At 42.3% G+C, this 26,099-nt stretch overlaps 1 protein-coding gene across 1 annotated transcript in view; it reads left to right on the top strand.

Annotated features, from left to right (window-relative positions):
• FZD3 (frizzled class receptor 3) overlaps positions 1–26,099 on the top strand; it is an 80,600-nt gene that overhangs the window by 35,244 nt on the left and 19,257 nt on the right. Inside the window, exons 3-4 of the mRNA XM_059469259.1 lie at positions 15,806–16,002; positions 17,661–18,678. Coding sequence (XP_059325242.1) covers positions 15,806–16,002; positions 17,661–18,678 — 1,215 coding nt within the window. The remainder of the gene's footprint in view (positions 1–15,805; positions 16,003–17,660; positions 18,679–26,099) is intronic.

Here is a 26,099-nt window from a genome sequence, read left to right as displayed (position 1 = left end):
AAAAAGGACACACATTAATAGAGGATTAACTTTTAAAATAATAAAAAATAAAAATAAATAAATTAAAATAAAACAACAGCCTGTTGCATATTCACACACCTCATCCATGATGCATAAATTCCATTCAAACTCAGGATTCTGTCTGCTCATCCTCAGCTTCTTCCTCTGAATCCCAACAGCGCCTTCGAGGTGGGAAGAAGTTCATTTCTGCTGATAAGAGAGCAATAAATTCCTTATCTCTGAAAGATTCAGGTGTCCTGTGGCTGCTAGCTCAGTGCGAGTCCTTTCTTTAAAAAAAAAAGTATCTTACATTTTATTAGTTAGTTTTTATTATTAGTTTCTATTTTAGTTATTAATTATTAGTTTATTAGTTAGCTTTTATAATTTAGTTTCTATTTTAATGTTTTTTAATAACCCAAAACTCTATTCACCACACTACTTAAGAGAATGAATCCAGCATCACTTTCTAACACAACACATACAATATTCATTTGAATCTTTGCGAAAAGCCAATCACAAATCCATGCATTTTTCACACAGGATATCCCATCCACATCCTGACATTTTTAGGTCATTTACTCTTTAAAAAGGTTTCAAAGGGGCTCATCCACAGAGATTTACTTTTCTTTATTCTGTTTAATGGGAAATAATTTAGATTTATCCTCTGCAGAGCAGTTGCATCATCTTTTTGTCTTCCCTTGTTTCCCTCCCCTCTCCCTTATTAATCCCATTATTGTTTGGCCTCATCCTGCTTGGAAGTGTTCCAGAGATTTTCCCCAAAACTCTGTGGTACAGAAAAGAGCTGGGAACAAACTCCCAGCCTCAACAGGGAGAAAATCCTGGACTTTTGAGGGCAAAATATTCATTAATCTATTTTGAGAGCACTAAAAAACACTTTTAGGGTGCTGCAGAAACAAATTAGTGGAGGCACTGTGGGAATTCCTGTCAAATATTTATCTGGTGAATTATTAGGTGAAAAATCGAGTCAGGGGCTTGGGTTTATCCTCAGGATTTTGGGACTGGTGGATACCAGCTGTCTGGCCAGTGGAAAAGTGGGATACAATTGCAATTATTTTTAATTTTTGCCCTCTCTTATTAATCCCATTATTGTTTGGCCTCATCCTACTTGGGAGTGTTCCGCAGATTTTCCCCAAAACTCTGTGGTACAGAAAAGAGCTGGGAACAAACTCCCAGCTTCAACAAGGAGGAAAAACCTGAACTTTTGAGGGCAAAATATTCATTAATCTATTTTGAGAGCACTAAAAACCCTTTTAGGGTGCTGCAGAAACAATTCAGTGGAAACACCGTGGGAATTCTGTCGAATATTAACTGAAAAACCAAGTCAGGGGCTTGGCTTTGTCCTCATTTTTGCTGAGGATTTTGGGATTGGTGGATAGCAGCTGTCTGGCCAGTGGAAAAGTGGGATACAATTGCAATTATTTTTAATTCCTTGCCCCCGTCCCCCCCTGCCGCGTTCAGCTGTGACCTCATTAACTTGGCACTGAATGGAAGGGAGAGTGTTGCCTGATGAATCTGAAATTTCCATTTACAGCTGCTGTGTTCACACATGTTTGCTAGAAATAGCCCTTTAAAAACGGTTAAAAAATTGAAGGCGACCACTAATTGTCCTAATTCCTCTATTTAGAAGTGTAAATTAATTTTCATTTAATCCATCGGAGTAAATTGAGGCATTCTCAGTCTTAAGTTTGTCCTGTATTGTTGTCTGATGAATCCAGAGGCCTGTTTGCAATCCCTTGATTGGGTAAAAGAAATTGATTTTGGGATGGACAATTTCTTTGAAAAATTAAAAAAAAACATCCCAATAAATTCAGCCACTGTTAGTTCAGTGGAAAAGTGGGATACAATTACCATTATTTTTAATTCTTTGTCCTATAGAATTATAATAATGAAAGAAAAGGAAAATCTCTTTCTAAAGAGGGAAGTTTCCTCCAATTCCACCTCGTTTCATTTTTTGTGTCCCGCTGTGGAGGTGGCTTTTTGGAAGAATTCCAAAAATGGCTGATCCCAAAATGTGGGGGGATACAGTGTGGGTAAACTCTGGCAGTGTGGAATCCTTGCACTGTACTGACAACAGAACTCTTGAGATATAAAGACAACAGAACTCGTGAGATATAAGACAACAAATGTGACCCTGACGTGATTTAGGAATAAACTGTATTGCCCTGTGGGTTTGGGATGCCCTGTGGATTTGGGACTAAACTATACAACCCCATGGATTTGGGGTAACAGGATTTGACCATATAACCCCATGGATTTGGGGTAACAGGATTTGACCATATAACCCCATGGATTCAGGGAAACAGGATTTGACCATATAACCCTGTGGATTTGGGGAAATGGGATTTGAATACTGAACTATTGGAAGAGGATTTGAATACTGAACTATTGGCAAAATATATCAATTACAGCTCTTAGTGTTTGTTAAATGTGAGTGCAAAAGGCTTTGAAGATAAGTACTTTGTGAACTGAGAAAAGCTCTAAAACTGAACTGACATTGAGAAATATGAAGATATTAATTTAGAAATGTGAAACTCTGGCAGTGTGGAGTCCTTGCAATGTAATGATAACAGAACTCTTGAGATATAGGACAACAAATGGTGACCCCAACGTGATTCAGGGCTAAACTGTATTGCCCTGTGGATTTGGGATGTCCCGTGGATTTGGGGCTAAATTATATTGCCCTGTGGATTTGGGACTAAAACATATAACCCTATGGATTCGGGGAAACAGGATTTGATCACATAACCCCGTTGATTCAGGGAAACAGAATTTGAATACTGAACTGTTGGCAAAATATATCAATTACAGCTCTTAGTGTTTGTTAGATATGAGTACAAAAGACTTTGAAAATAAATACTTTGTAAACCAAGAAAAGCTCTAAAACTGAACTGACTTTTAGAAATATGAAGATATTCATTTAGAGATATGGAACTCTGGCAGTGTGGAGTCCTTGCAATGTAATGATAACAGAACTCTTGAGATATAGGACAACAAATGGTGACCCCGACGTGATTCAGGACTAAACTGTATTGCCCTGTGGATTTGGGATGCCCCGTGGATTTGGGGAAACAGGATTTGACCATATAACCCTGTGGATTTGGGAAAACAGGATTTGAATACTGAACTATTGGCAAAATATATCAGTTACAGCTCTTAGTGTTTGTTAAATGTGAGTACAAAAGCCTTTGAAGATAAGTACGTTGTAAACCGAGAAAAGCTCTAAAACTGAACTGACATTTAGAAATATGAAGGTATTCATTTAGAGATATGGAACTCTGGCAGTTTGGAGTCCTTGCAATGTAATGATAACAGAACTTTTGATAGATAAGACAAGAGAATTCTTGAGATACAGGACAACAAATGGTGACCCCGACGTGATTCAGGACTAAACTGCATTGCCCTGTGGATTTGGGACTAAAACATGTAACCCCATGGATTCAGGGAAACAGGATTTGACCATATAACCCCATGGATTCAGGGAAACAGGATTTGACCATATAACCCCATGGATTCAGGGAAACAGGATTTGACCATATAACCCTGTGGATTCGGGGAAATGGGATTTGAATACTGAACTATTGGCAAAATATATCAATTACATCTATTGGTATTTGTTAAATATGAGTGCAAAAGGCTTTGAAAAGAAGTGCTTTGTAAACAGAGAAAAGCTCTAAAACTGAACTGACATTGAGAAATATGAAGATATTCATTTAGAGATATGGAACTCTGGCAGTGTGGAGTCCTTGCACTGTAATGATAACAGAACTCTTGATAGATAAGACAACACCAAAACGTGTGAAGTTTTTCCCGGGGTCAGCCAAAGCTCACCTTGTATTTCTGCAGTGGCTTTATTGCCTTGCTCACAGTTCAGGATGATTTTGTTTGGAGCCCAGGGGACACTGAGAGAAACATTTTTGGTTTTTCACCCAGACTTTTGGATAAATTCACAGTTTTTCCTGAGTAAAATCTGGATTTTGTCCTAATCTGGCCAGATTTTCCCAATGAATGCATGGGAAGAGTGCTGAGTGCTGCAGCTTTAATTTTCTGCTGTTGGAAATTGGCTGAAATAATCTCCAGACCCTGAGAGTCCTCACAAACAAAATAGTCTGGAGTTAAAAAATGTGAAATTTCTGTTTTTGTGGAATTCCTGTTCTTGGGGAAGGAGGGAGAAGAGAAGCTGTGGTGGAGAAAATATGGAATTAAATGGGAGGTGCTGAGATTTGGAGGTGGAGCAGCTTGGTTTGGATGGATCCTACTCCAGTAAATGCAGAAAAATGAGGAAAAAAATTTAAAAAATTCCTTCCTCTGAGGGTGAGGATGGAATTCCCAGAGAATTTGTGGCTGCTCCATCCCTGGAAGTGTCCAAGGCCAGGTTGGAGCACCCTGGGATGGTGGAAGGTGTCAGGATTTGAACTGGATGAGCTTTAAAAAGTCCCTTCCCACCCAAACCATTCCCTGATTCTGTGATTCCATCATTCAGGAGACAGCAGGGCTGCACACCAGGAAAACCATCCTGAATTATTTGTGCACAACCTGCTGATTTTTGAATTATTTCCACCAAAAGACAGCTCAGTGTCCTGGACTGGCAGTGCAGGAAAGCATGAGGGGAAAGGAATATAATATCTTTATTAGAATTACTCTAAACAATACATTTTAATCATTTCTTTGTGAAATATCCGTAATTTTGAGGTCCAAAGATGTAATTTTTCTCTCCCCAAAAAAAAACCCCTTTTGGGGACTTTTCCATGGAAATGCATCATTTAATCCCCTGAGTACTTTTGGGGTTAAATTTGTGGATATTGCTGGATCATTTCTTGAAAGATTTAGGTAACATTTCTTTTCTTAGAATCAAAATTCAGCAAAATTCCTACATTTAACCAATTCCCAAGGAGTTGCTGGTCCTGATTGTAAACAGGGAAGAGAGAAAAAGGAAAATGATTTTATTAGAATGACTCTAAACAACGCACTTTAATCATTTTTCTCTGAAATTTTGGGATATTTTGACATTTAAGGCAGTCAGAACCCTGCAGGTCCCCATGGTTGGTCAGCCAGGAAACAGCTGAGCCTGATGTCAAAATTCAGGAAATTTCTGCCATCCTCATCCTGGTGGGGAAAAAAAATAGAAAATAGGAATTATTGCTAGAGATGGAGCAGCCTGCCCTGGCTGGTGATGTGAAACCCCCTTGGCCATCCTGCTGCTTCTGCTGGGGGAAAACCACAGCCAGGCCACGTGGGGGGTGGTGGAAGTCATTGAGAATAAAAAGGAAATAAGGAATAATCGAGCGTTTGAGGATAAAAAGGAAATAAAGAATAATCGAGCCTTTGAGGATAAAAAGGAAATTTTCTTCAGTGGGAGTTGGGGAATTCAGCTTGTGTGGTTGTGTTCTGCGGGGTTTGGTGTTGTGTGAGGCTGCAAAAGTGAAAAGGGGAGGAGAATGCAAATGGCGGCTTTGAGTTTTGGCTGTGTTATCTGTATTTTCCATCCCATTTGTGATTTATAGAAATCCCCTTTTTTATGTGTATTTTTTGGAGCACTGAAGAGCCTGATCGGGGTGTGAATTCCATCCAGTCAGGGTCAAATCCCCAGACAAATCCCACCAAACTCTTTTCCTCCTTTGCTCAGCAGGAGAAACGTTGGAGCGGTTCTTTCCCAAGGAACCTCCCCTGCGGCTGGGAGGAATTGTGTGACCTGGCCATGGCGGCCAGGGAGGGGAGGAGGAGGAGGAGAAGCAGGAGAAAGAGAGGGAGGAAGAGGAGGAGGAGAAGGACAGAAGGAGAAGAAGGAGAAGAAAGGAGAGGGAGAGAGATAGAGGAGGAGGAAAAGGTGAAGGGGGAGAAGGAGGAAGAGGAGGAGGAGATGAAGGAGGAAAAGGAGAAGGAGATGGAAGAGGAGGAAGGAGATGGAGGAGGGGGAGAAGGGGAAGGAGAGGGAGGAGGGAGGAAGAAAGAGAGGAGGGAGAAGAAGGAGAAAGAGGAAAAGGAGAGGGAGGAAGGAGAGGGAGAAAGAGGAGGAGGAGGAAAAGGAGGATGAAGAGAGGGAGGAGAAGGAGGAGATGGAGGAAGAGGGGAAGGAGATGGGGGAGAAGGAGGAAGAAGAGGAGAAGGAGAGGGAAGAGGAAGAAGGAGAAGGAGGGGGAGAAGGAGGAAGAGGAGAAGGAAGGAGAGGGAGAAAGAGAAGGAGGAGATGGAGGAAGAGGAAAAGGAGAGGGAGGAGGAGGGAGGAGGACAAGGGGAAGGAGAAGGAGAAGGAGGAGATGGAGGAGGAGGAGGAGGAAAAGGGAAGGAGATGGAGAAGAAGGGGGAGAAGGAGAAGAAGGAGGAGTAGGAGAAGGAGAGTGAGAAGGAAAAGGAGGAGATGAATAGGAGGGAGGAGGAAAGAGAATGAGAGGGAGAAGGAAAAGGAGAGGGAGAGGGAGGAGGAGAAGGAAAAGGAGAAGGAGAAGGAGGAGATGAAGGAGAAGGAGCAGAAGAAAGAAAAAGAGGAGAAAGAGAGGGGGAAGAAGAAGGTGCTGGTGGTTGTTGTTGTTGTTGCTCCACTTCTCCCCACGAATCTCCTTCCCCTCGCCATGGTGCCAGCAGGCCTGGGGGCTGGGATCCCACTGGGAATGTCACCTTTGTCATTTCTGGGATCCCACTGGGAATGTCACCCCTGCAGGAGATGGGGATGTGTCATTTCTGTGACAAACACCACCCTGACAACATTTACACCTCCTGCCCCAGAGCCTCTTCCTCACCCAGGCAAAATGTCTTTATTTAACAGTACCCAAAATCCATCCAGAGGGTGCTGGATTTATTTGTGGATTTATCTGTGGATTTATTTGTGGATTGATTTGTGGATTTATTCGTGGATTTATTCATGGATTTATTAATGGATTTATTTATTTGTGGATTTCTTTCCCTGACAATCTCCCCTGGAACCCTCCCACGCCCCTCACAGCAGCACTCGGAGGGGAAGGAGGGAGCCCAAACCCTCTGAGCTGCCACCAACGCCACAAATGGAAGCGGTTCCATCCGCACCCCCATTCCCAAACCCAAATCCCACACCGGGAGCGGTGCAGATGGACAGACGGACGCCGTTTCCAGAGGAACTTTGGAATTTAAAATGCAGCAGGAGATCTTTAAGGAGCAGGAGCAGATGGCTTTGCTGTTGGCACCTACGGGCACAGATTAATGTCATTGGCTGCCTTTTCACCACTTCCATCTTTATCCTCCTGTTTGTTCCTGCAGAAATGAACCTTGGCTGTCTGTCTGTCTGTCTGTCTGTCTGCAGACAGAAAGCCTGGGATGGTTTCTGATGATTGCTGCCCTCTCAGAGCAAGGCAGGTAAAATAATTTGCCATAAAGTGAATAACAGGGTGAGTGCCTTCACCCTATAGCATGGAAAAAATATAATTTAAACCCACAGTAATTGCTTGCCTTTTGTTTTATTGTTGGAGTTTCTTAAATAATTTAATTAAATTTAAAAATTAGATATTTATTTTTAGTACTGAGGTTAAAAAATCCAATTTTTTTCCCCTCCCCAACCCCTAAAGCAGTGCAGTGTCAGTGTAATCCTCATTGCCATCAGATGTTGGAGTTTCTTCAGTGACTATTTATTGTTGGAGTTTCTTAAGTAATTTCATTAAATTTAAATGCAGACATTTATTTTTAGTGCTGAGGTAAAAAAATCTGATTTTTTTCCCCTTCCCAGCAGTGCAGTGACAGTGTAATCCTCATTGCCATCAGATGCTGGAGTTTCTTAAATAACTATTTATTGTTGGAGTTTCTTAAGTAACCATTTAAATGCAGACATTTATTTTTAGTGCTAAGGTAAAAAAAATCTGATTTTTTTTTTTCCCTTCCCAGCCCCTAAAGCAGCGCAGTGTCAGTGTAATCCTCATTGCCATCAGATGCTGGAGTTTCTTAAGAAATTATTTATTGCTGGAGTTTCTTAAGTAACTATTTAAATGCAGACATGTAACTATTCAAATGCAGACAATTATTTTTAGTGCAAAGGTAAAAAATCTGATTTTTTTCCCTTTCCCAGCAGCGCAGTGTCAGTGTAACCCTCATTGCCATCGGGATTTTTCCAAGTGATGAGCTGTGGGATACTGAAGGGCTTCATGCAGATAATTGGGAATAACTTTACTCCACTGGGATTCTGAAGGGCTTCATGCAGATAATTGGGAATAACTTCACTCCACTGGGATACTGAGGGGCTTCATGCAGATAATTGGGAATAACTTCACTCCAGGCTGAAGGGGAGAAGCGCCCCAGGCAGCCAGAGCTGTGCCCCGTTTGGCTTTGTAGCACCGAGAGAAAGCAGAAATGGTCCCAAAATCCAAAATGCCCCTCGGTTTCTCACAGGGAACGGTGGTGAGCTGAGCTGGGCCGTGCCCCGTGCCAGGAATGCTCTCTGAGCGTGCCCTGGCACCCAGCACGGGGAGCGGGCTGGGGCAGAGTCACTTCTTGCCCTCAGAAATCACAGGGAAGGCTCTGCAGCGTGAAATTGGGTGAGCTGGGTCGGTTCCAGGAGAAGCAAACTCGCTCCTGCACACCTGGGCCTGGCTGCCACCTTTGATTTCACGGCACGATCCAGCCAAAGTGGGTGGGGAAAAGCAGAAATTGCAGAAATTGCCCTGACTTTGTGCCAGCTCTGTGCCCCAAATCCTGCTCCCTGCTCTGCCCAGCCTCTGGGAACATTCCCTGGTTTTCCTTAGGGAGCAGCAGCTGCGTTTGGGTTGAGGAAGGATTTCATGGGTTTATTCCAGCAGCTCCGTTCGCTGAACCTGGAACAAACATTTCCAGGTGGAGTTTGAGCGCCAGGATCCAGGGGATCCAGAGGTTCTCAGGGGTCTGGGGGGATGGAAAATAAATTTTTAGGGTCTCGAGGAAATCTACTGTGCTGGTAGAAACAGGAGGTGCTCAGTGTGTGAAAAATGTGTGTATTTTATGATTGGCTTTTGGCAAATATTCAAATGAATATTATGTGTGTTGTGTTGGAAAGTGATGCTGGATTCATTCTCTTAAGTAGTAAGTAGTGGTAAATAGAGTTTTAGGTTATAAAAAATGTTAAAATAGATACTGTGCTATGTAGGATACTTTTTTTAAAGAGACAGCAGCCACAGGACACCTGAATCTTTCAGAGAAAAAGAATTTATTGCTCTCTTATCAGCAGAAATGAACTTCTTCCCACCTCAAAGGCGCTGTTGGGATTCAGAGGAAGAAGTTGAGGATGAGCAGACAGAATCCTGTGTTTGAATGGAATTGATGCATCGTGGATGAGGTGTATGAATATGCAACAGGCTGTTGTTTTTAAGGGTTAATCCTCTGTTAATGTGTGTCCTTTTTCAGGCTTATTTTGCCCAGAAAAGTTACCCAGACATCCGTAACTCTTTGTCTCTATTGTCCTAATTCGAATTATCCAAATTATTATTACTCTAATTGTACTCCTATTTTTGTAACCATTTTATTACTACGAAACTTTGAAAATTGTCAAACCAAGCGATTGTTGCTTTTCACAAGTGGAAGCCGGAGCTGTGTGCAGAACAACCCCAAACCCGATCCCATTCTCCAGGACACGCAGCCTGGAAGGTTTTGCCCTTTGAGACGCAATTCCCGATTTTTTTTTTTATTTATTTTTTTTTCCCTAATGAACATTGAGCTCCATCAAAGGCCGGGGATGGAGGACAAAGAGCGGCTCATGAGGCCGTGCCCCGAGGCACAGCAGCGATTTCCAGCCGTGGCATCGCTCCCTTCCCTGGAGCCTGAGGGGGAAAGCTCCCTCCTTCCCTCTCTGAGCTGATGAGGATGTTTCCTGTTCACTTCTCTGATCAAAGAATTGAATGTGTAAATAAACAGAGTGGGGAAAGATCGCCCAAGTAAATTGGTTTAAATCTTCCCAAATAGCGGCCAAATGTCTGTGTATAAAATAAAAGAGTTTTGGGGTTTGTTATCTCTCAGTGCTGTGAGGGCTGAAACTGGAACTCTGTGGTGTATTTGTAATTTGAGTTACTGCTCTTGCTTTGTAACAAAAGTGAGGATTTGCTAAAAGAATGATTTGGAGTGGGGGAAATCTCCACATTCCATCTCTCCTTTGGCTTTCATCCCTCGGAGGATGAACTTTGTCTGTAAGCTCCCTTCCCACAACACCTGAGTGGCAAAACCAGGCCAAGAGGAGTCGATCTCTTCCTAAAGGAGCATTGATCTCTTCCTTCTCCTGGGTTTGATCTCTTCCTTCTCCTGGGTTTGATCTCTTCCTTCTCCTGGGTTTGATCTCTTCCTTCTCTTGGGTTTGATCTCTTCCTTCTCTTGGGTTTCCCAGGGCTGAGTCACTGAGATCAGTCTGGCTGCCAGGCCTCCTCCTGCCCTTTTCCTTGTTGCTCCTGGAGCTGTTTTTGTGTGGGGCACATCCCACGAACAGAGAGCCTTTTGTTCCCGTTGATGTCACGACTTGCTCTGGTCCTTGGGCAAGAGCATGAAAGGAATCTTTTCATCCCCCTGGGTTCATTTTTAATAGGGAGCAGCATCATCAGGAGGCGGAGGTGACCTTTCATCTCGGGAGCTGCGAAGGGGGGAAGAAAATATGGAGATCATTTTTGGGGTGCTGGCAGAGGGAGCTGCCCTGGGCAGCCCATTCTGAGTTTAACAACAAAGTTTGTGACAGCTTTTCCATCAGGAAATTCCCTCTGAATTCCAACCTGTTCTCCAGCTCAGCCTCTTCATGATTTCAAAGTTCACAGGATCAGTTTTGGGGTGCTGGCAGAGGGAGCTGCCCTGGGCAGCCCATTCTGAGTTTAACAGCAAAGTTTTGCAGCTTTTCCATCAGGAAATTCCCTCTGAATTCCAACCTGTTCTCCAGCTCAGCCTCTTCATGATTTCAAAGTTCACAGGATCATTTTTGGGTTGCTGGCAGAGGGAGCTGCCCCCAGGCACAAATGCTGCCTCAGGGAGAGTGAATCTCTTTTTCTGTCTTATCAGGAATTATTGTAGGGATTTTTCTCCTGTTCTTCAGATCGGCCTCTTCATGATTTCAAAGTTCACTTCAAAACTTCCCAAGTTTTGAAGGATCCCAGGATTGTTTAGGCTGGAAAGGATTTTTGGGATCCTCACCTTGTCCCCAGCCCAGAGCTGTGAGTGTTGTTCCTTGGACACCTCCAAAGCTCCCTGGGCAGCCCATTCTGATGTTTTGCAGCTTTTCCATCAGGAAATTCCCTCTGAATTCCAACCTGTTCTCCAGCTCAGCCTCTTCATGATTTTACAGTTCACAGGATCATTTTTGGGGTGCTGGCAGAGGGAGCTGCCCTGGGCAGCCCATTCTCAGTTTTACAGCAAAGTTTTGCAGCTTTTCCATCAGGAAATTCCCTCTGAATTCCAACCTGGAGCTCCCCTGGCACAGCTTGGGGCAGTTTCCTCCTCTCCTGGCCCTTCACTGGAGCTGTGGTTGCACCTTGAGGTGCTCTGAGGTCTCTTCCTGAACGCTTCAGGCTCTGCAACTCCACCAAAACCAAACAGATCCTCTAACAAAGGAAAAACAGCAGGAAAAAAGGAATTTTGGGAACATCTTTTCTTAATGGGAGGTGTATCAGAGCAAAGTAGGGGAGGAATTGTCAGGAGAATTTGAAATTTAGGAGTAGGTTTGTGAAAACTTGCAGTGGCAGGAGGCAAAACCTTGGGATTGGGGCAGGCATGAAAACAGGAACTCCTTTTCATAAAGTTGTAGCTCAATCTTCTCATTTTCAAGGCTTTTTGTAAAGAAGGGAAGTTCAACTCTTATCGGAATAAAAGTGGGGTCCTTGTTTTATTTTCCCTTTCATCAAGTAAAGACTTTTACCTGCAGCTTTTCCAGGCAGGTGTTGGAACTCCTGGAATCAATTCCTCCGATCCGTGCGGTCAAACAATGGATTTAACTCTGCTGTAGACAAAAAATACTCACAAATAAATATATAAATAAAAATAAATCTGAAGTACATGTCCAGCCGAACACAAGGAGTTCCTTGAGTAACCTGAGCCTGTAAATGTAAATATTTCCCAACTGCTGCTGCCTTTTCCTGGTTGATAACTCTGCAAAACCTTGGGATTGGGGCAGGCACGAAAACAGGAACTCCTTTTTCATAAAGTTGTAACTTAATCTTCTCATTTTCAAGGCTTTTTGTAAAGAAGGGAAGTTCAACTCTTATCAGAATAAAAGTGGGGTTCTTATTTTATTTTCCCTTTCCATTAAGAAAAGTCTTTTACCCCCAGCTTTTCCAGGCAGGTGTTGGAACTCCCTGGAATCAATTTCTTGGATCCATGTGGCCAAACAATGATTTAACTCTGCTGTAGACAATAAATACTCACAAATAAATATAAAAATAAAAATAAATCTGAAGTACATGTCCAGCCAAACACAAGGAGTCCCTTGAGTAACCTGAGCCTGTAAATGCAAATATTTCCCAACTGCTGCTGCCTTTTCTCCCTCATTGATAACTGAAGGTTTATCCTGCTCTTCCTGCAAGTTATTGCTGAATTTCAGTTTGAGAAATTAAGGGAATTTAATCAATTTGGCAAATTATGATGATGTTTAAAAAAAAACCACATTAAAGCCATAGCATGGTTTTGTCTTGTATTCCCAAAATTTCCTTTTGCAGAGGGAAGGAGGTATCTGGGAAGGATTGAGAGGTGATAAGGGAGAAATGAAACTTTTCCTTGTGATTCCCAGTATTTTCTGCTCACAGAAATCGACCTCCTTTTTCCTGTTAGATCAGTTCTGCTCCATAGTTTGGCAAAAGAAAATGCTGAATTGGTTTAAAACACTTCTCAGGAAATTGCTGCTTGAGAATTTAATCTTTCTGCAGCTCCTCTTCATTCAGCTGCACTCGTAACAAGATTTAGGATTTATGTGTATTTATATCTAACGGGTTCATTTGTGCTTCAGTCATTGTGCTGCAAATTCCAAGGATTACAATTCCTGCTCCTTAATCCTGCTGGGCTGTGGAGAAAACCCCTGCTCTCCAAATAATGGGGCTTTTTTTCTAAAAAATCTGTGTAGAACAAAGCTGTTGATGAAACCACTTTTTCCCTTTGAGGTGTGATTTGAAATATAATTCAGGAGAGGTTTTTCCAGTCTGGGGTTTGTTTCATTCCAGAATTGCAAGTGCTAGTGTATTCCAATATTCTCTAATTCCGCTCTCACAGGAATATTATTGATTTTACTTTGATATCCAAAGGGATGGTGAGGCTTTGGATGGTGGTGGCTGCCACAGAGATTTGGAATACAACATTGCTTAATTCTTGGAGAGTTTTAAGGACCAACCACAAAACCCAAGAGCAGAATGAACCCACGCTGGACAATGACGTGGATTATCACCACTCACCGGCTTCTCCTGAGACATAAATCCCTTTCCTCTTCATTTTTCCTTCTTTATCCTTCAGGAATGCTCCAGACCAGCTCTATTTCCCTAACTCTGACAGATTTTCTCTCAGAGCTTCCCAGGAGTGTTGCTCTCATCGACACCCAAACCTGTTATAAACCTCCGCAGGAGCACAAGACACCGGCTATTTATTTAGAATTTTTTTATTTTTTTATGATTTCAGGGTGCTTTCTGATGCTTAGGCAAGAAATGAAATCTTGGTTGTGCCTTCCCTGTGATTACAGCTCTGGAAGATCCATGGCTGTGTGGGAATTTAAATAACTGGGATAACGTATCGGTGATGTTTTTGCCTGATGTCTGGGTGAAATGAGGAGGAGGATTCCATCTTATCAGAAGGCTAATTAATTACTTTATTTTACCATATTATTCTATACTGTATTACATTACATCTAAACTGAGTTGTTTTTTCTTTCTCTGAGGTTCAGAGAATGTGAATCCCAGAAATTTCTTGGGAAGTTGTGCCTTGCTTTTCTCTGTGGAGAGAAATGTGGTGACAATAACGTGCGGGCCGGGAATGAGAGACACATCCACCTTCATGAGACAACTGAAATCCACCTAGAGAAGGATTTATCCATCAGATTCCCACTGATTTTAATGCAGATGGAGGACAAAAATATCCCTTGGGAATTTTTTCATGCCCCATGTTCCATCCTGATGATCATTTCCACCAACAGCCAGAAGGTCGCGGTTACAGTTGCAATGAGACAAAAGTGAAATATTGCACCAAAGTGCTGCTTGCAGCTCTGAATTCTCCTTTTTTAAAATTTTTCTTGCCAGCCCTTTGAATGGAAGATATAAATGTCCCTTGGGAATATTTTCATTGTCCCCATGGTCGCCTGTCTTCCTAAAACCCCCGAGTTCCAGCCAGCCACAAGCTCGCGGTCGCGGTTACGGTCGCGATGAGGCAAAAGCAAAATATTCCTCCAAAGTGCTGCTTGCAGCCACTGAATTCTCCTTTTTTTGTAATTTTTTTTTGCCAGCCCTTTGGATGGAGGACCTAAATATCCCTCGGAAATATTTTCATTGTCCTCTGTCTTCCTAAAAGCCCTGAGTTCCATCTTGATGATAATTTCCACCAACAGCCAGAAGGTTGCGGTTGCGGTTAAGGTCGCGATGAGACAAAAGCAAAATATTCCACCAAAGTGCTGCTTGCAGCTACTGAATTCCCCTTTTTAAAATTTTTTCTTGCCATATGGAAGATCTAAATGTCCCTTAGGAATATTTTCATTGTCCCCATGGTCCCCTGTCGTCTTAAAAGGGCCGAGTTCCATCCAGACAGAAGGTCGCGGTTGCGGTTACGGTTGCGATAAGACAAAAGTGAAATAATCCTCCAAAGTGCTGCTTGCAGCTCTGAATTTTCCTTTTTTAAATTTTTTCTTGCCATCCCTTCAGATGGAAGATAAAAATATCCCTTGGGAATATTTTCATTGTCCTCTGTCTTCCTAAAACCCCTGAGTTCCATCTTGATGATCATTTCCACCAACAACCAGGAGGTCGCGGTTACGGTCGTGATGAGACAAAAGCAAAATATTCCACCAAAGTGCTGCTTGCAGCTACTGAATTCTTCTTTTTTATTAAATTTTCCTTGCCAGCCCTTCAGGTGGAGGACATAAATGTCCCTTGGGAATATTTTCATTGTCCCCATGCTCCCCTCTCTTCCTAAAACCTCCAAGTTCCATCCAGCCAGAAGGTTGCGGTTACGGTCGCGATGAGACAAAAGCGAAATATTCCACCAAAGGGCTGCTTGCAGCTACTGAATTGTTATGTTTTATTTTCCTTGCCAGCCCTTCAGATGGAGGACCTAAATATCCCTCGGAAATATTTTCATTGTCATTTTTCTTCCTAAAAGCCCTGAGTTCCATCTTGATGATCATTTCCACCAACAACCAGGAGGTCGCGGTTGCGGTTACGGTCGCAATGAGACAAAAGCAAAATATTCCACCAAAGTGCTGCTTGCAGCCACTGAATTCTTATGTTTTATTTTCCTTGCCAGCCCTTCAGATGGAAGATATAAATATCCCTTGGGATTTTTTTTATTGTCCCCATGGTCCCCTGTCTTCCTAAAAGCGCCAAGTTCCATCCAGCCAGAAGGTCACGGTTGCGGTTATGGTCGTGATGAGACAAAAGCAAAATATTCCACCGAAGTGCTGCTTGCAGCTACTGAATTCTTATGTTTTATTTTCCTTGCCAGCCCTTCAGATGGAAGATATAAATATCCCTTGGGAATATTTTCATTGTCATTTTTCTTCCTAAAACCCCTGAGTTCCAACCCGCTGATCATTTCTCCCAACAGCCTTCACAGTTACAGTTGTGATGAGACAAAAGCGAAATATTCCACCAAAGTTCTTCTTTCAGCTCCTGAATTCTCCTTTTCGTTTCCTTTTTCGTGCCAGCCGTTCCACCCCATGGTGAACCTGGAGTGCTCGCGGGATTTCCGGCCGTTCCTGTGCGCGCTGTACGCGCCGGTGTGCATGGAGTACGGGCGGGTGACGCTGCCCTGCCGCCGCCTGTGCCAGCGCGCCCACAGCGAGTGCTCCAAGCTCATGGAGATGTTCGGGGTCTCCTGGCCCGAGGATATGGAGTGCACCAGGTGAGAAAAACACTTTTTAAATTTTTTTGATTTCAGGATAAAATTACTCCCATCCAGGAGTTTTATGGCCCATTAAAACCAGGTGTTTTTAACGTTTTCCGTCACACGCGGCGATGTTTTCCTTCCCATTTGCCAGCAGCCTTTCCTGAGGTGGGAAGTGAGTTCCTATTCCTGCCCAGGGGATCAGCTGAAAACTGGCTGGGCTTGATGAGGGGGAAATCTCAAAGCTGTTAGCAGAGCATGTGCCCCTTGCTGAGCTGCAAACAGCTGTGCTCAGCTTTACGCTGCACAAATAAATTCATAGAAAAATGATCCAGTTCCAAGCTGTTTGAGACAGAGCGTGCATGAAATTAAAAACAGGATCTTCGTGCTTTATTGGTTTTTGTGACTCCAACAGTAAATGAAACTGAGGAGCAGGAACAGGAAGAAACAGTTTCCAGTTGGATTGGAGAGAATGAAAAACAATTTGAATTATTTTAGTTAAATAAATCAGAGGATGTTTCTAAGTTACTGGGATTGCTCCACCCTCTCCTTCAAAACTCCAACAGTCCTGAACCTCCAGTCAGAGCTTTATTTACACAAATATCTCCATCATCATTCCATTTATTAATGCTGGTATCAACTACACAAAAATCTTCATCATCATTCCATTTATTAATGCTGGTGTCAACTACACAAATATTATCATCATAACTCCATCTATTAAAACTGGTGGCAGTGCTAGTTGGAATTTTGGTGTCACCACCTCACTGCCCTGTCTGATGGCAGCAAGTGCAGCTGCTTAGGAAAGAGTTTAAAATGTTTTTTAAATCCTGCTGCTGTGGGTTTGAACTCAGATTTCCTGGGATGGATTTTGCATCCTTACCTTCTGGTTGAAGTTCAAATTGGCTCCTCACCTGTTTTATTTTTAAACTTATTTTATAGTTTTAACGTTGCTCTGTGGGATGAGTTTGTGACTAAATAGTGCAGAATTTGATGGATTCCCCATTTTTTGGATTGTCTGGTTTCGCTCCAGTTGGTTTGCCTGAAGTCACCCCTAGAAATCCTGATTCTGGTATCAGGAATGGTGTGGCCAGCAGGAGCAGGGGGATCATCCTTGCCCTGTGCACCTGGAGTGCTGTGTCCAGTTCTGGCCCCTCAAGGACCTCGAGGACCTGGAGCGTGTCCAGAGGGGACAACGAGGCTGGAGAGGGGCTGGGAACACAAACCCTGTGAGGAACCCTGAGGGAGCTGGGGGTGCTCAGCCTGGAGAAGAGGAGACTCAGGGGTGACCTTACCACCCTGTGCAGCTCCTGAAAGGTGCCTGTGCTCAGGTGGGGTTGGGCTCTTTCTCCAGGAACTGACAGAACACGAGGAGAGTCTCAAGCTGTGCCAAGGGAAATATGGGTTGGATATTGGGAAAAAGTTTTTTACTGAAACAATGATGGAGTTCTGGAATGTTCTGCCCGGGGAGGTGGTGGAGTCACCATCCCTGGGTGTGTTTAACAAGGCCTGGATGTGGCACTGGGCGCCAGGGTTCAGTTGAGGTGTTGGGGCATGGTTGGACTCAGTGGTCCTTAAGATCTCTTCCAACCCGGTGACTCTGTGAGTTCTGTGTGCAGTGAGGCTCCCAGTCCTTGTAAACTCTGAGTAGACTCCTTGTAAACTCCTCTTTTCAGGTTCCCGGACTGCGACGAGCCCTACCCTCGCCTGGTTGACCTCAACCTGGCGGGCGAGCCCACGGAGGAGGCGCCGATGGCCGTGCAGAGGGATTACGGCTTCTGGTGTCCCCGGGAGCTGAAAATCGACCCCGAGCTGGGCTACTCCTTCCTCAGGGTGCGGGACTGCTCCCCTCCCTGCCCCAACATGTACTTCCGCCGCGAGGAGCTCTCCTTCGCCCGCTACTTCATCGGCGTCATCTCCATCGTCTGCCTCTCGGCCACCCTGTTCACCTTCCTCACCTTCCTCATCGATGTCACGCGCTTCCGCTACCCGGAGCGCCCCATCATCTTCTACGCCGTCTGCTACATGATGGTGTCCCTCATCTTCTTCATCGGCTTCCTGCTGGAGGACCGCGTGGCCTGCAACGCCTCCAGCCCCTCGCAGTACAAGGCCTCCACGGTGACGCAGGGCTCGCACAACAAGGCCTGCACCATGCTCTTCATGGTGCTCTACTTCTTCACCATGGCCGGCAGCGTCTGGTGGGTCATCCTCACCATCACCTGGTTCCTGGCCGCCGTGCCCAAGTGGGGCAGCGAGGCCATCGAGAAGAAGGCGCTGCTGTTCCACGCCAGCGCCTGGGGCATCCCGGGCACGCTCACCATCATCCTGCTGGCCATGAACAAGATCGAGGGCGACAACATCAGCGGCGTGTGCTTCGTGGGGCTCTACGACGTGGACGCGCTGCGCTACTTCGTGCTGGCGCCCCTGTGCCTCTACGTGGTGGTGGGGGTGTCCCTGCTGCTGGCCGGGATCATCTCCCTCAACCGCGTGCGCATCGAGATCCCGCTGGAGAAGGAGAACCAGGACAAGCTGGTCAAGTTCATGATCCGCATCGGCGTCTTCAGCGTGCTCTACCTCGTGCCCCTGCTGGTGGTCATCGGCTGCTACTTCTACGAGCAGGCCTACCGGGGCGTGTGGGAGACCACGTGGATCCAGGAGCGCTGCCGCGAGTACCACATCCCCTGTCCCTTCCAGGTGAGCAGCGCCGCCCGGCTCCATGCCCAACCTTCCTTCCATCATCCTTTTGTGGCTTTCCGTTGTCCTTTTTTGGCTTTCCATCCTTTTTTGGCTTTCTGTTGTCCTTTTTTGGTTTTCCACCATCGCTTTTGGTTTTCCGTTGTTCTTTTTTGGCTTTCCGTTGTCCTTTTTTGCATTTTCACACCTGAAATGTGTCCTGAGAACAAAGAGAAGGTACAAGAGTTGGGTTTGCTTGAGGGATTCTTGGTGTGCTCCCCCTCTGGAAGGGATGGAGGTGGTGGGCACGATGATGGTGGTGGGGACGATGATGGTGGATTTGGAACAGTGGAATGTGAGCCATGGGCTGGTTCCAGAGCCCTTTTGGGGCTCTTTCCACTCAAAGCAGATGCTGGTGGACATGGTGTCCATGTGCATGCAAAGGTATCCTGAGAATAAAGAGAAGGTAGAAAATCTGGATTTTTGGGGGGGAAAATGGATTCTTTGTGTGCTCCCCCTCTGGAAGGGATGGAGGTGGTGGGCACGGTGATGGTGGCGTCCTTGATGATGGTGGATTTGGAGCAGTGGAATCACTTGCAATGCGATCCATGGGTTGAGACCTTTTGGGTCTCTTTGCACTCAAAGCAGGTGCTGTGATACCTACAAAGGTGTCCTGAGAGCAAAGAGAATGTAGAAAATATGAATTTATTTGGGGGAAAAAATGGATTCTTTGTGCACTCCCCCTCTGGAAAGGAAGAAGGTGGTGGGCACAATATGGTGGTGAGCACAATGATGGTGGATTTGGAACAGTGGAATGTCAGCCATGGGCTGGTTCCAGAGCCCTTTTGGGGCTCTTTCCACTCAAAGCAGATGCTGGTGGACATGGTGTCCATGTGCATGCAAAGGTATCCCGAGAACAAAGGGAATGTAGAAAATTTGGGTTTGCTTGGGGGAAAATGGATTCTTTGTGTGCTCCCCCTCTGGAAGGGGTGGAGGTTGTGGGCACGATGATGGTGGTGTCCACGATGATGGTGGTGGGCACGATGATGATGGTGGTGTCCATGATGATGGTGGTGGGCACGATGATGGTGGTGTCCACGATGATGGTGGTGTCCACGATGATGGTGGTGTCTATGATGATGGTGGTGGGCACAATGATGGTGGTGTCCATGATGATGGTGGTGTCCATGATGATGGTGGTGGGCACGATGATGGTGGTGTCCATGATGATGGTGGTGTCCACGATGATGGTGGTGTCCACGATGATGGTGGTGTCCACGATGATGGTGGTGTCTATGATGATGGTGGTGGGCACAATGATGGTGGTGTCCATGATGATGGTGGTGGGCACGATGATGGTGGTGTCCATGATGATGATGGTGGTGTCCACGATGATGGTGGTGTCCACGATGATGGTGGTGTCCATGATGATGGTGGTGGGCACGATGATGTTGGTGGGCACGATGATGGTGGTGTCCATGATGATGGTGGTGTCCACGATGATGGTGGTGTCCACGATGATGGTGGTGTCCACGATGATGGTGGATTTGGAGCAGTGGAATCACTTGGGGCGTGAGCCCTGGGCTGGCTCCAGGGACCTTTGGGGCTCTCTGCACTCCGAGCCGACGCCGAGGGCGGATTTTCCCTCCTCTGCCTGAGGTTCTCACAGGTACACTCAGGTTTCTCACAGGTGCTGCTCATCCAAAGGTGCTGTGTGAAATTATTGCTGTGGAAGTTGAACCGGGTGGAAGTGGAGAGTTCCTCACTGAGTTCCTCGTGGAGTTCCTCACTGAGTTCCTCACTGAGTTCCTCGTTGAGTTCCTCACTGAGTTCCTCGTTGAGTTCCTCACTGAGTTCCTCACTGAGTTCCTCGTTGAGTTCCTCACTGAGTTCCTCGTTGAGTTCCTCACTGAGTTCCTCGTTGAGTTCCTCACTGAGTTCCTCACTGAGTTCCTCGTTGAGTTCCTCACTGAGTTCCTCGTTGAGTTCCTCGCTCAAAGCTCTGCTGTTCCTGTTCAAAATTTTAAAAATTTGTTGCCACATTCAAATTATTGGGATAATTCTTTATTGGGTGTTGCTGGGAAATCAGAATTTCCATCAACTCTTGGTGATTTTTCCTGGAGTTTTTGGGTTGCGTGGCTCCGACTGAAGATGTAAAGATGTTTTTTCAAACCAGCCTCAGGACCAGGGTTCGATGAGTTTACTTTTGGTCGTTGGAAGTTTTTATAGTAAAGAATTTTGAGGTTTGAACTGATTTTTGTCATTTTTGTTCGTCTGTAGCAGTTTTGGGGGTTTTTGATGGCCTGGAGGTTTTCCATCTCCTCCATCCGTATAAAATCTGATTTAAAGCATCTCCTGAAGAAAACCAGAGCTTGCAGCCCATCAGCTTGGGGGGTTTTTTTTCCAAGAAACTGAGATTGATCTGCTGGGTTTAATTGAGTTATCACAGGAACAGAAGCCTCTGAGAGCCCTGAGATCAAACTCTGCACTGCTTTATTCAGAAAATAAAATATTTTAGGGATTAATTGCCTGATTTTGGGCCAAAACGTCAGATTTCTTTGGAATTACATTCCTTAGATATTTTCTGCCGATTATTTTAAATCATTAAATTGAAAGGAATACTAAATTTAATTATTTAAAATAATTTGCAGAAAATAGAAAAATAAATAAATAAATATATAAATAAATTTTAAAAAATTAAAATAAATAAATTAAATTTAAAGGAGCTTTATTTCCAGAGGGTTTTACAGCAAATTTCGATTTTACAGCTGCACACACGAGGGATATTTAAAAATCACCGTTTTGGCTCCGAAGCAGTTAAAACAGCAGCTGAGTCATCCCAGCTCACATTTCAACGCAATAAAATATCACTTAAAGGTTTGAGAATAATCCTTTTATTACCTTTTAACCCTTTCTGGGGGTTGTTTTTGGTTTTTTTCTGTAAGGTTTTATTAAGGTGGGGCTCTTCCATCCAATTTTTATGGCAGGAAATCTGTGGGTGGTTGCAATTTTATTTGTTTGATTAATTCTTCACTGCTGTGGTTTGAATCTCAAATGCTTAAAAACAGAGAAAAAAAAGAAAAAAAGGAAAAGGAAGAAAAGGAGAAGGAAAAGGAAAAGGAAAAGGAAAAGGAAAAGGAAAAGGAAAAGGAAATTTCAAGGAAAGGAAATTTCAAGGAAATTTCAAGGAAAAGGAAAAGGAAAGGAAAAGGAAAGGAAAGAAAAGAAAAGAAAAGAAAAGAAAAGAAAAGAAAAGAAAAGAAAAGAAAAGAAAAGAAAAGAAAAGAAAAGAAAAGAAAAGAAAAGAAAAATAAAAAAGGGAGACACGTGGCTTTGTCTTGATTCATTTCCAACACCACCGCGTACCGATGGAAATTTAAATTTAAACATTGAAATAATTAAAATTTAAGCATCTATAAAGTCATCAGGGTTTTGAGGAGGCCAAATTCTCAGCAAAAACTTGAAACTGAGGGTTGGAATAATAAAATAAAATAAAATAAAATAAAATAAAATAAAATAAAATAAAATAAAATAAAATAAAATAAAATAAAATAAAATAAAATAAAATAAAATAAAATAAAATAAAAATAAAAATAAATTAAAATAAAATAAAAATAGCCAAAGGAACAATGGAGGTTTCTGAGGTTTCATTCACTGCAAATTGGGCTGAAGGAGCCGAGAGCCCAGGGGGCATTAAAGGGTTTTTTTCCCTTTAACCCTTCCATTTCTACTTTTTTCCCTCATTTTTTTTTCCTTTTAACCCCCTCCATTTATATTTTTCCCCTCAAAAAATGTTGGGTTTTTTTTTTCCTCTTAACCCCTCCATTTATATTTTTTTCCCCTCAAAAAATGTTGGTTTTTTTCCTCTTAACCCCTCCATTTCTATTTTTTCCCCTCAATTTTTTTTCCCTTTTAATCCCTCAATTTATTTTTTTTTTCCCCTCAAAAAAAATTTTTTTTTTCCTTTTAACTCCTCCGTTTATATTTTTTTCCACTCTTCCCATATGAAATAATCCAGATTTGTAACTGAACCAGATTCCCAAAGCTGTGGTGGGAAATTATTTTATCCTCAGCTCACGGTGGTGAAATTTATCCTTAAATTAGGGGGGAAAATGGGAATTTTGTGGGGAATAATGGTGAAATAAAAGCATATTTTTTGAAGCTTTAATGTTTACTTGGCTGCCTGGAATCAGAAATATTCCCAAATTAGAAATATTCCCCAAATGAAAATTGTTCCCAAGTGGCGAGTTTGGTCAGAAATATTTGGCTGCCTGGAATCAGAAATATTCCCAAAATTAGAAATATTCCCAAAATTAGAAATATTCCAAAAATTAGAAATATTCCAAAAATTAGAAATACCTCCTAGCAAAGAATTTGGTCAGATAAAAAGCAGAAATTCTGTTTATTTGGCTGCCTAAAATCAGAAATATTCCCAAAAATTAGAAATATTCCCAAGCAAAGAGTTTAGTCAGATGAAAACCAGAAATTCTGTTTTTTTGGCTGCCTAAAATCAGAAATATTCCCAAAATGAGAAATATTCCCAGAAGTAGAAATATTCCCAAAATTCAAAATATTCCAAAGGGGAGAGTTTGGTCAGATAAGAACCAGAACCTGTCTTCATTTGTGTGCCTGAAATCAGAAATATCAGTCAAAAATCAGAATAAACTCATTTAAATTCACTTTTTAATTCACATTTAAATTCACTTTTTAATTCACATTTAAATTCACTTTTTAATTCACATTTAAATTCACATTTAAATCCAGCCTTGGTTGGATCTCTGCAATCAGCCCAGAAAGAAAATAAATAAAGAATTCTTTTTGCCCGTTTTTTGAGGATTGAATGTAAATAAGCACCAAAGACGGAAATTCCTGGAATTTGGGAATCTCATGGAAAATTATTTCACTTTGCTGCTGATAGGGAGGAAATTTTCTGCAGGAATGATGAGCGAAACTCTTTTTAAAAGTAAATTTCAGGGAGTGAAAAAGTAATTTAAAAGCAATTTTTCCTTTGAAAGTAATTTTCGCTGAGTCCTTTGAAGCAGTTCCTGCGCTTTTCTCCAAATCTTCTCTATTTTCCTTCTGATCTCCTCTTTAAAAAAAATTAAAATTGCCTTGATGTTTTGAAGAATTTAATTATTCTGGAAGATGATGTAATTGCAAATATCATTTTTATCTGTAACAAAAATAGACAATCCCATTTTTCCCCTTTTTTTTTTTCCTCCCTATTGCTGTGGAATAAATTTAAATAAGATTTTTTTTTTTTTTTCGCCCACTCACTCCCATCCCTGCCTGCTGTTTATTTAATTTGAATGAAATTAACTTTTTTATTGTTAATTTTATTTTATTTTTAAAATAAAATTTATTCCTGTTAGCACTGAATTTTTAACAAATTTTAAAGAAAATTAATTTTAAAATTCAAATTTTAACAAATTTTAATGCGTTGTCTGACAACACTGGACCGATGGGTTTTAATATTGGGATTAAAATCCCGATAGGATTAAAATCCTCTCACCTGCTGTAATTTTAATTCAAGAATTCAGCAGTTTGCTCATCTCCCGTTTTCACGAATGCACTTTTTGAGCTGGTAATGGTTCATTTCTTATTTTACTGCACATTTTCAACATCCTTTGAGGTGGCAGGGTGGAATGGGCCGCATGAAACGGAATTTCAGGATGGAATTCCTCCATTTTTGTGGGCAAAAATTTCATTTTTTCCCCCACGGTAACTGGAAACCAAATTGTGAGTGAAATGCTGGATCGCAGAGCAATGGAAATAACAATAATAATTTCATTTACAGTGACAAATCCTACCATGTTAACTGGAAACCAAACTGTGAGTGAAATGCTGGATCGCAGGGCAATGGAAATAACAATAATAATTTCATTTACAGTGACAAATCCCACCACGTTTGACTGGAAACCAAACTGTGAGTGAAATGCTGGATTGCAGGGCAATGGAAACAATCCTGAAATCTTTCCCATTTTCAACACAAGCGTGGGTTAATTTGAATTTCATTGCTTTTTAAGCAAAACAAGCAAGATTTTAATAATAATTTACTTTACAGTGACAAATCCTATCATGTTAACTGGAAACCAAACTGTGAGTGAAATGCTGGATCTCAGAGCAATGGAAACAATCCTGAAATCTTTCCCATTTTCAACACAAGCGTGGGTTAATTTGAATTTCATTGCAATTTAAGCAAAACAAGCAAGATTTTAATAATAATAATTTACTTTACAGTGACAAATCTTACCTCATTTGACTGGAAAACAAATTGTGAGTTTGTCAGAGCAATGGCAGTGATGGAAACAATCCTGAAATCTTTCCCATTTTCAACAAGAGCAGGGGTTAATTTGAATTTCATTGCAATTTAGGAAATGAAACAAGATTTTAGTAATAATAATAATAATAATAATAATAATAATAATAACAACAATAATTTAATTTACAGTGACAAATCTTATCATGTTGACTGGAAAACAAACTGTGAGTGTAATCCTGGATCTCAGAGCAATGGAAACAATCCTGAAATCTTTCCCATTTTCAACACAAGCGTGGGTTAATTTGAATTTCATTGCAATTTAAGCAAAACAAGCAAGATTTTAATAATAATAATTTACTTTACAGTGACAAATCTTACCACATTTACTGGAAAACAAATTGTGAGTTTGTCAGAGCAATGGCAGTGATGGAAACAATCCTGAAATCCTTCCCATTTTCAACAAGAGCAGGGGTTAATTTGAATTTCATTGCAATTTAAGAAATGAAACAAGATTTTAGTAATAATAATAATAATAATAACAATAATTTAATTTACAGTGACAAATCTTACCACGTTGACTAGAAAACAAACTGTGAGTGTAATCCTGGATCTCAGAGCAATGGCAGTGATGGAAACAATCCTGAAATCCTTCCCATTTTCAACAAGAGCATGGGTTAATTTGAATTTCATTGCTTTTTAAGCAAAACAAGCAAGATTTTAATAATTATAATAATAATTTCCAGTGACAAATCCTACCATGTTAACTGCAAAAAAAATTATGAGTTTGTCAGAGCAATGGCAGTGATGGAAACAATTCTGAAATCAAGGCCACTGGATTGGGTTCTCTTTGCTCTTTCCCATTTTCAGCGCAAGCGTGGGTTAATTTGAATTTCATTGCTTTTTAAGCAAAACAAGCAAGATTTTAATAACTATAATTTACTTTACAGTGACAAATGTTGACTGGAAAATAAATTGTGAGTGTACTCCTGGATCTCAGAGCAACGACAGTGATGGAAACAATTCTGAAATCTTTCCCATTTTCACCAAGAGCCGGGGTTAATTTGAATTTCATTGCATTTATCCTGAGGGAAATACCAAATAATTGCAGTTTTTGCCCCAGAGGAGGGCACAGGGGCTGTGTAGGCTTTTCCCCACACACACCCCGTGCTCATTCATTTGT

This window comes from Ammospiza nelsoni, chromosome 3 (assembly GCF_027579445.1).
Source record: "Ammospiza nelsoni isolate bAmmNel1 chromosome 3, bAmmNel1.pri, whole genome shotgun sequence".
NCBI classification, from domain to species: Eukaryota; Metazoa; Chordata; class Aves; order Passeriformes; family Passerellidae; genus Ammospiza; species Ammospiza nelsoni.
Note: the sequence above shows the minus strand (reverse complement) of the source record. Positions and strands in the feature narration are given on the sequence as shown.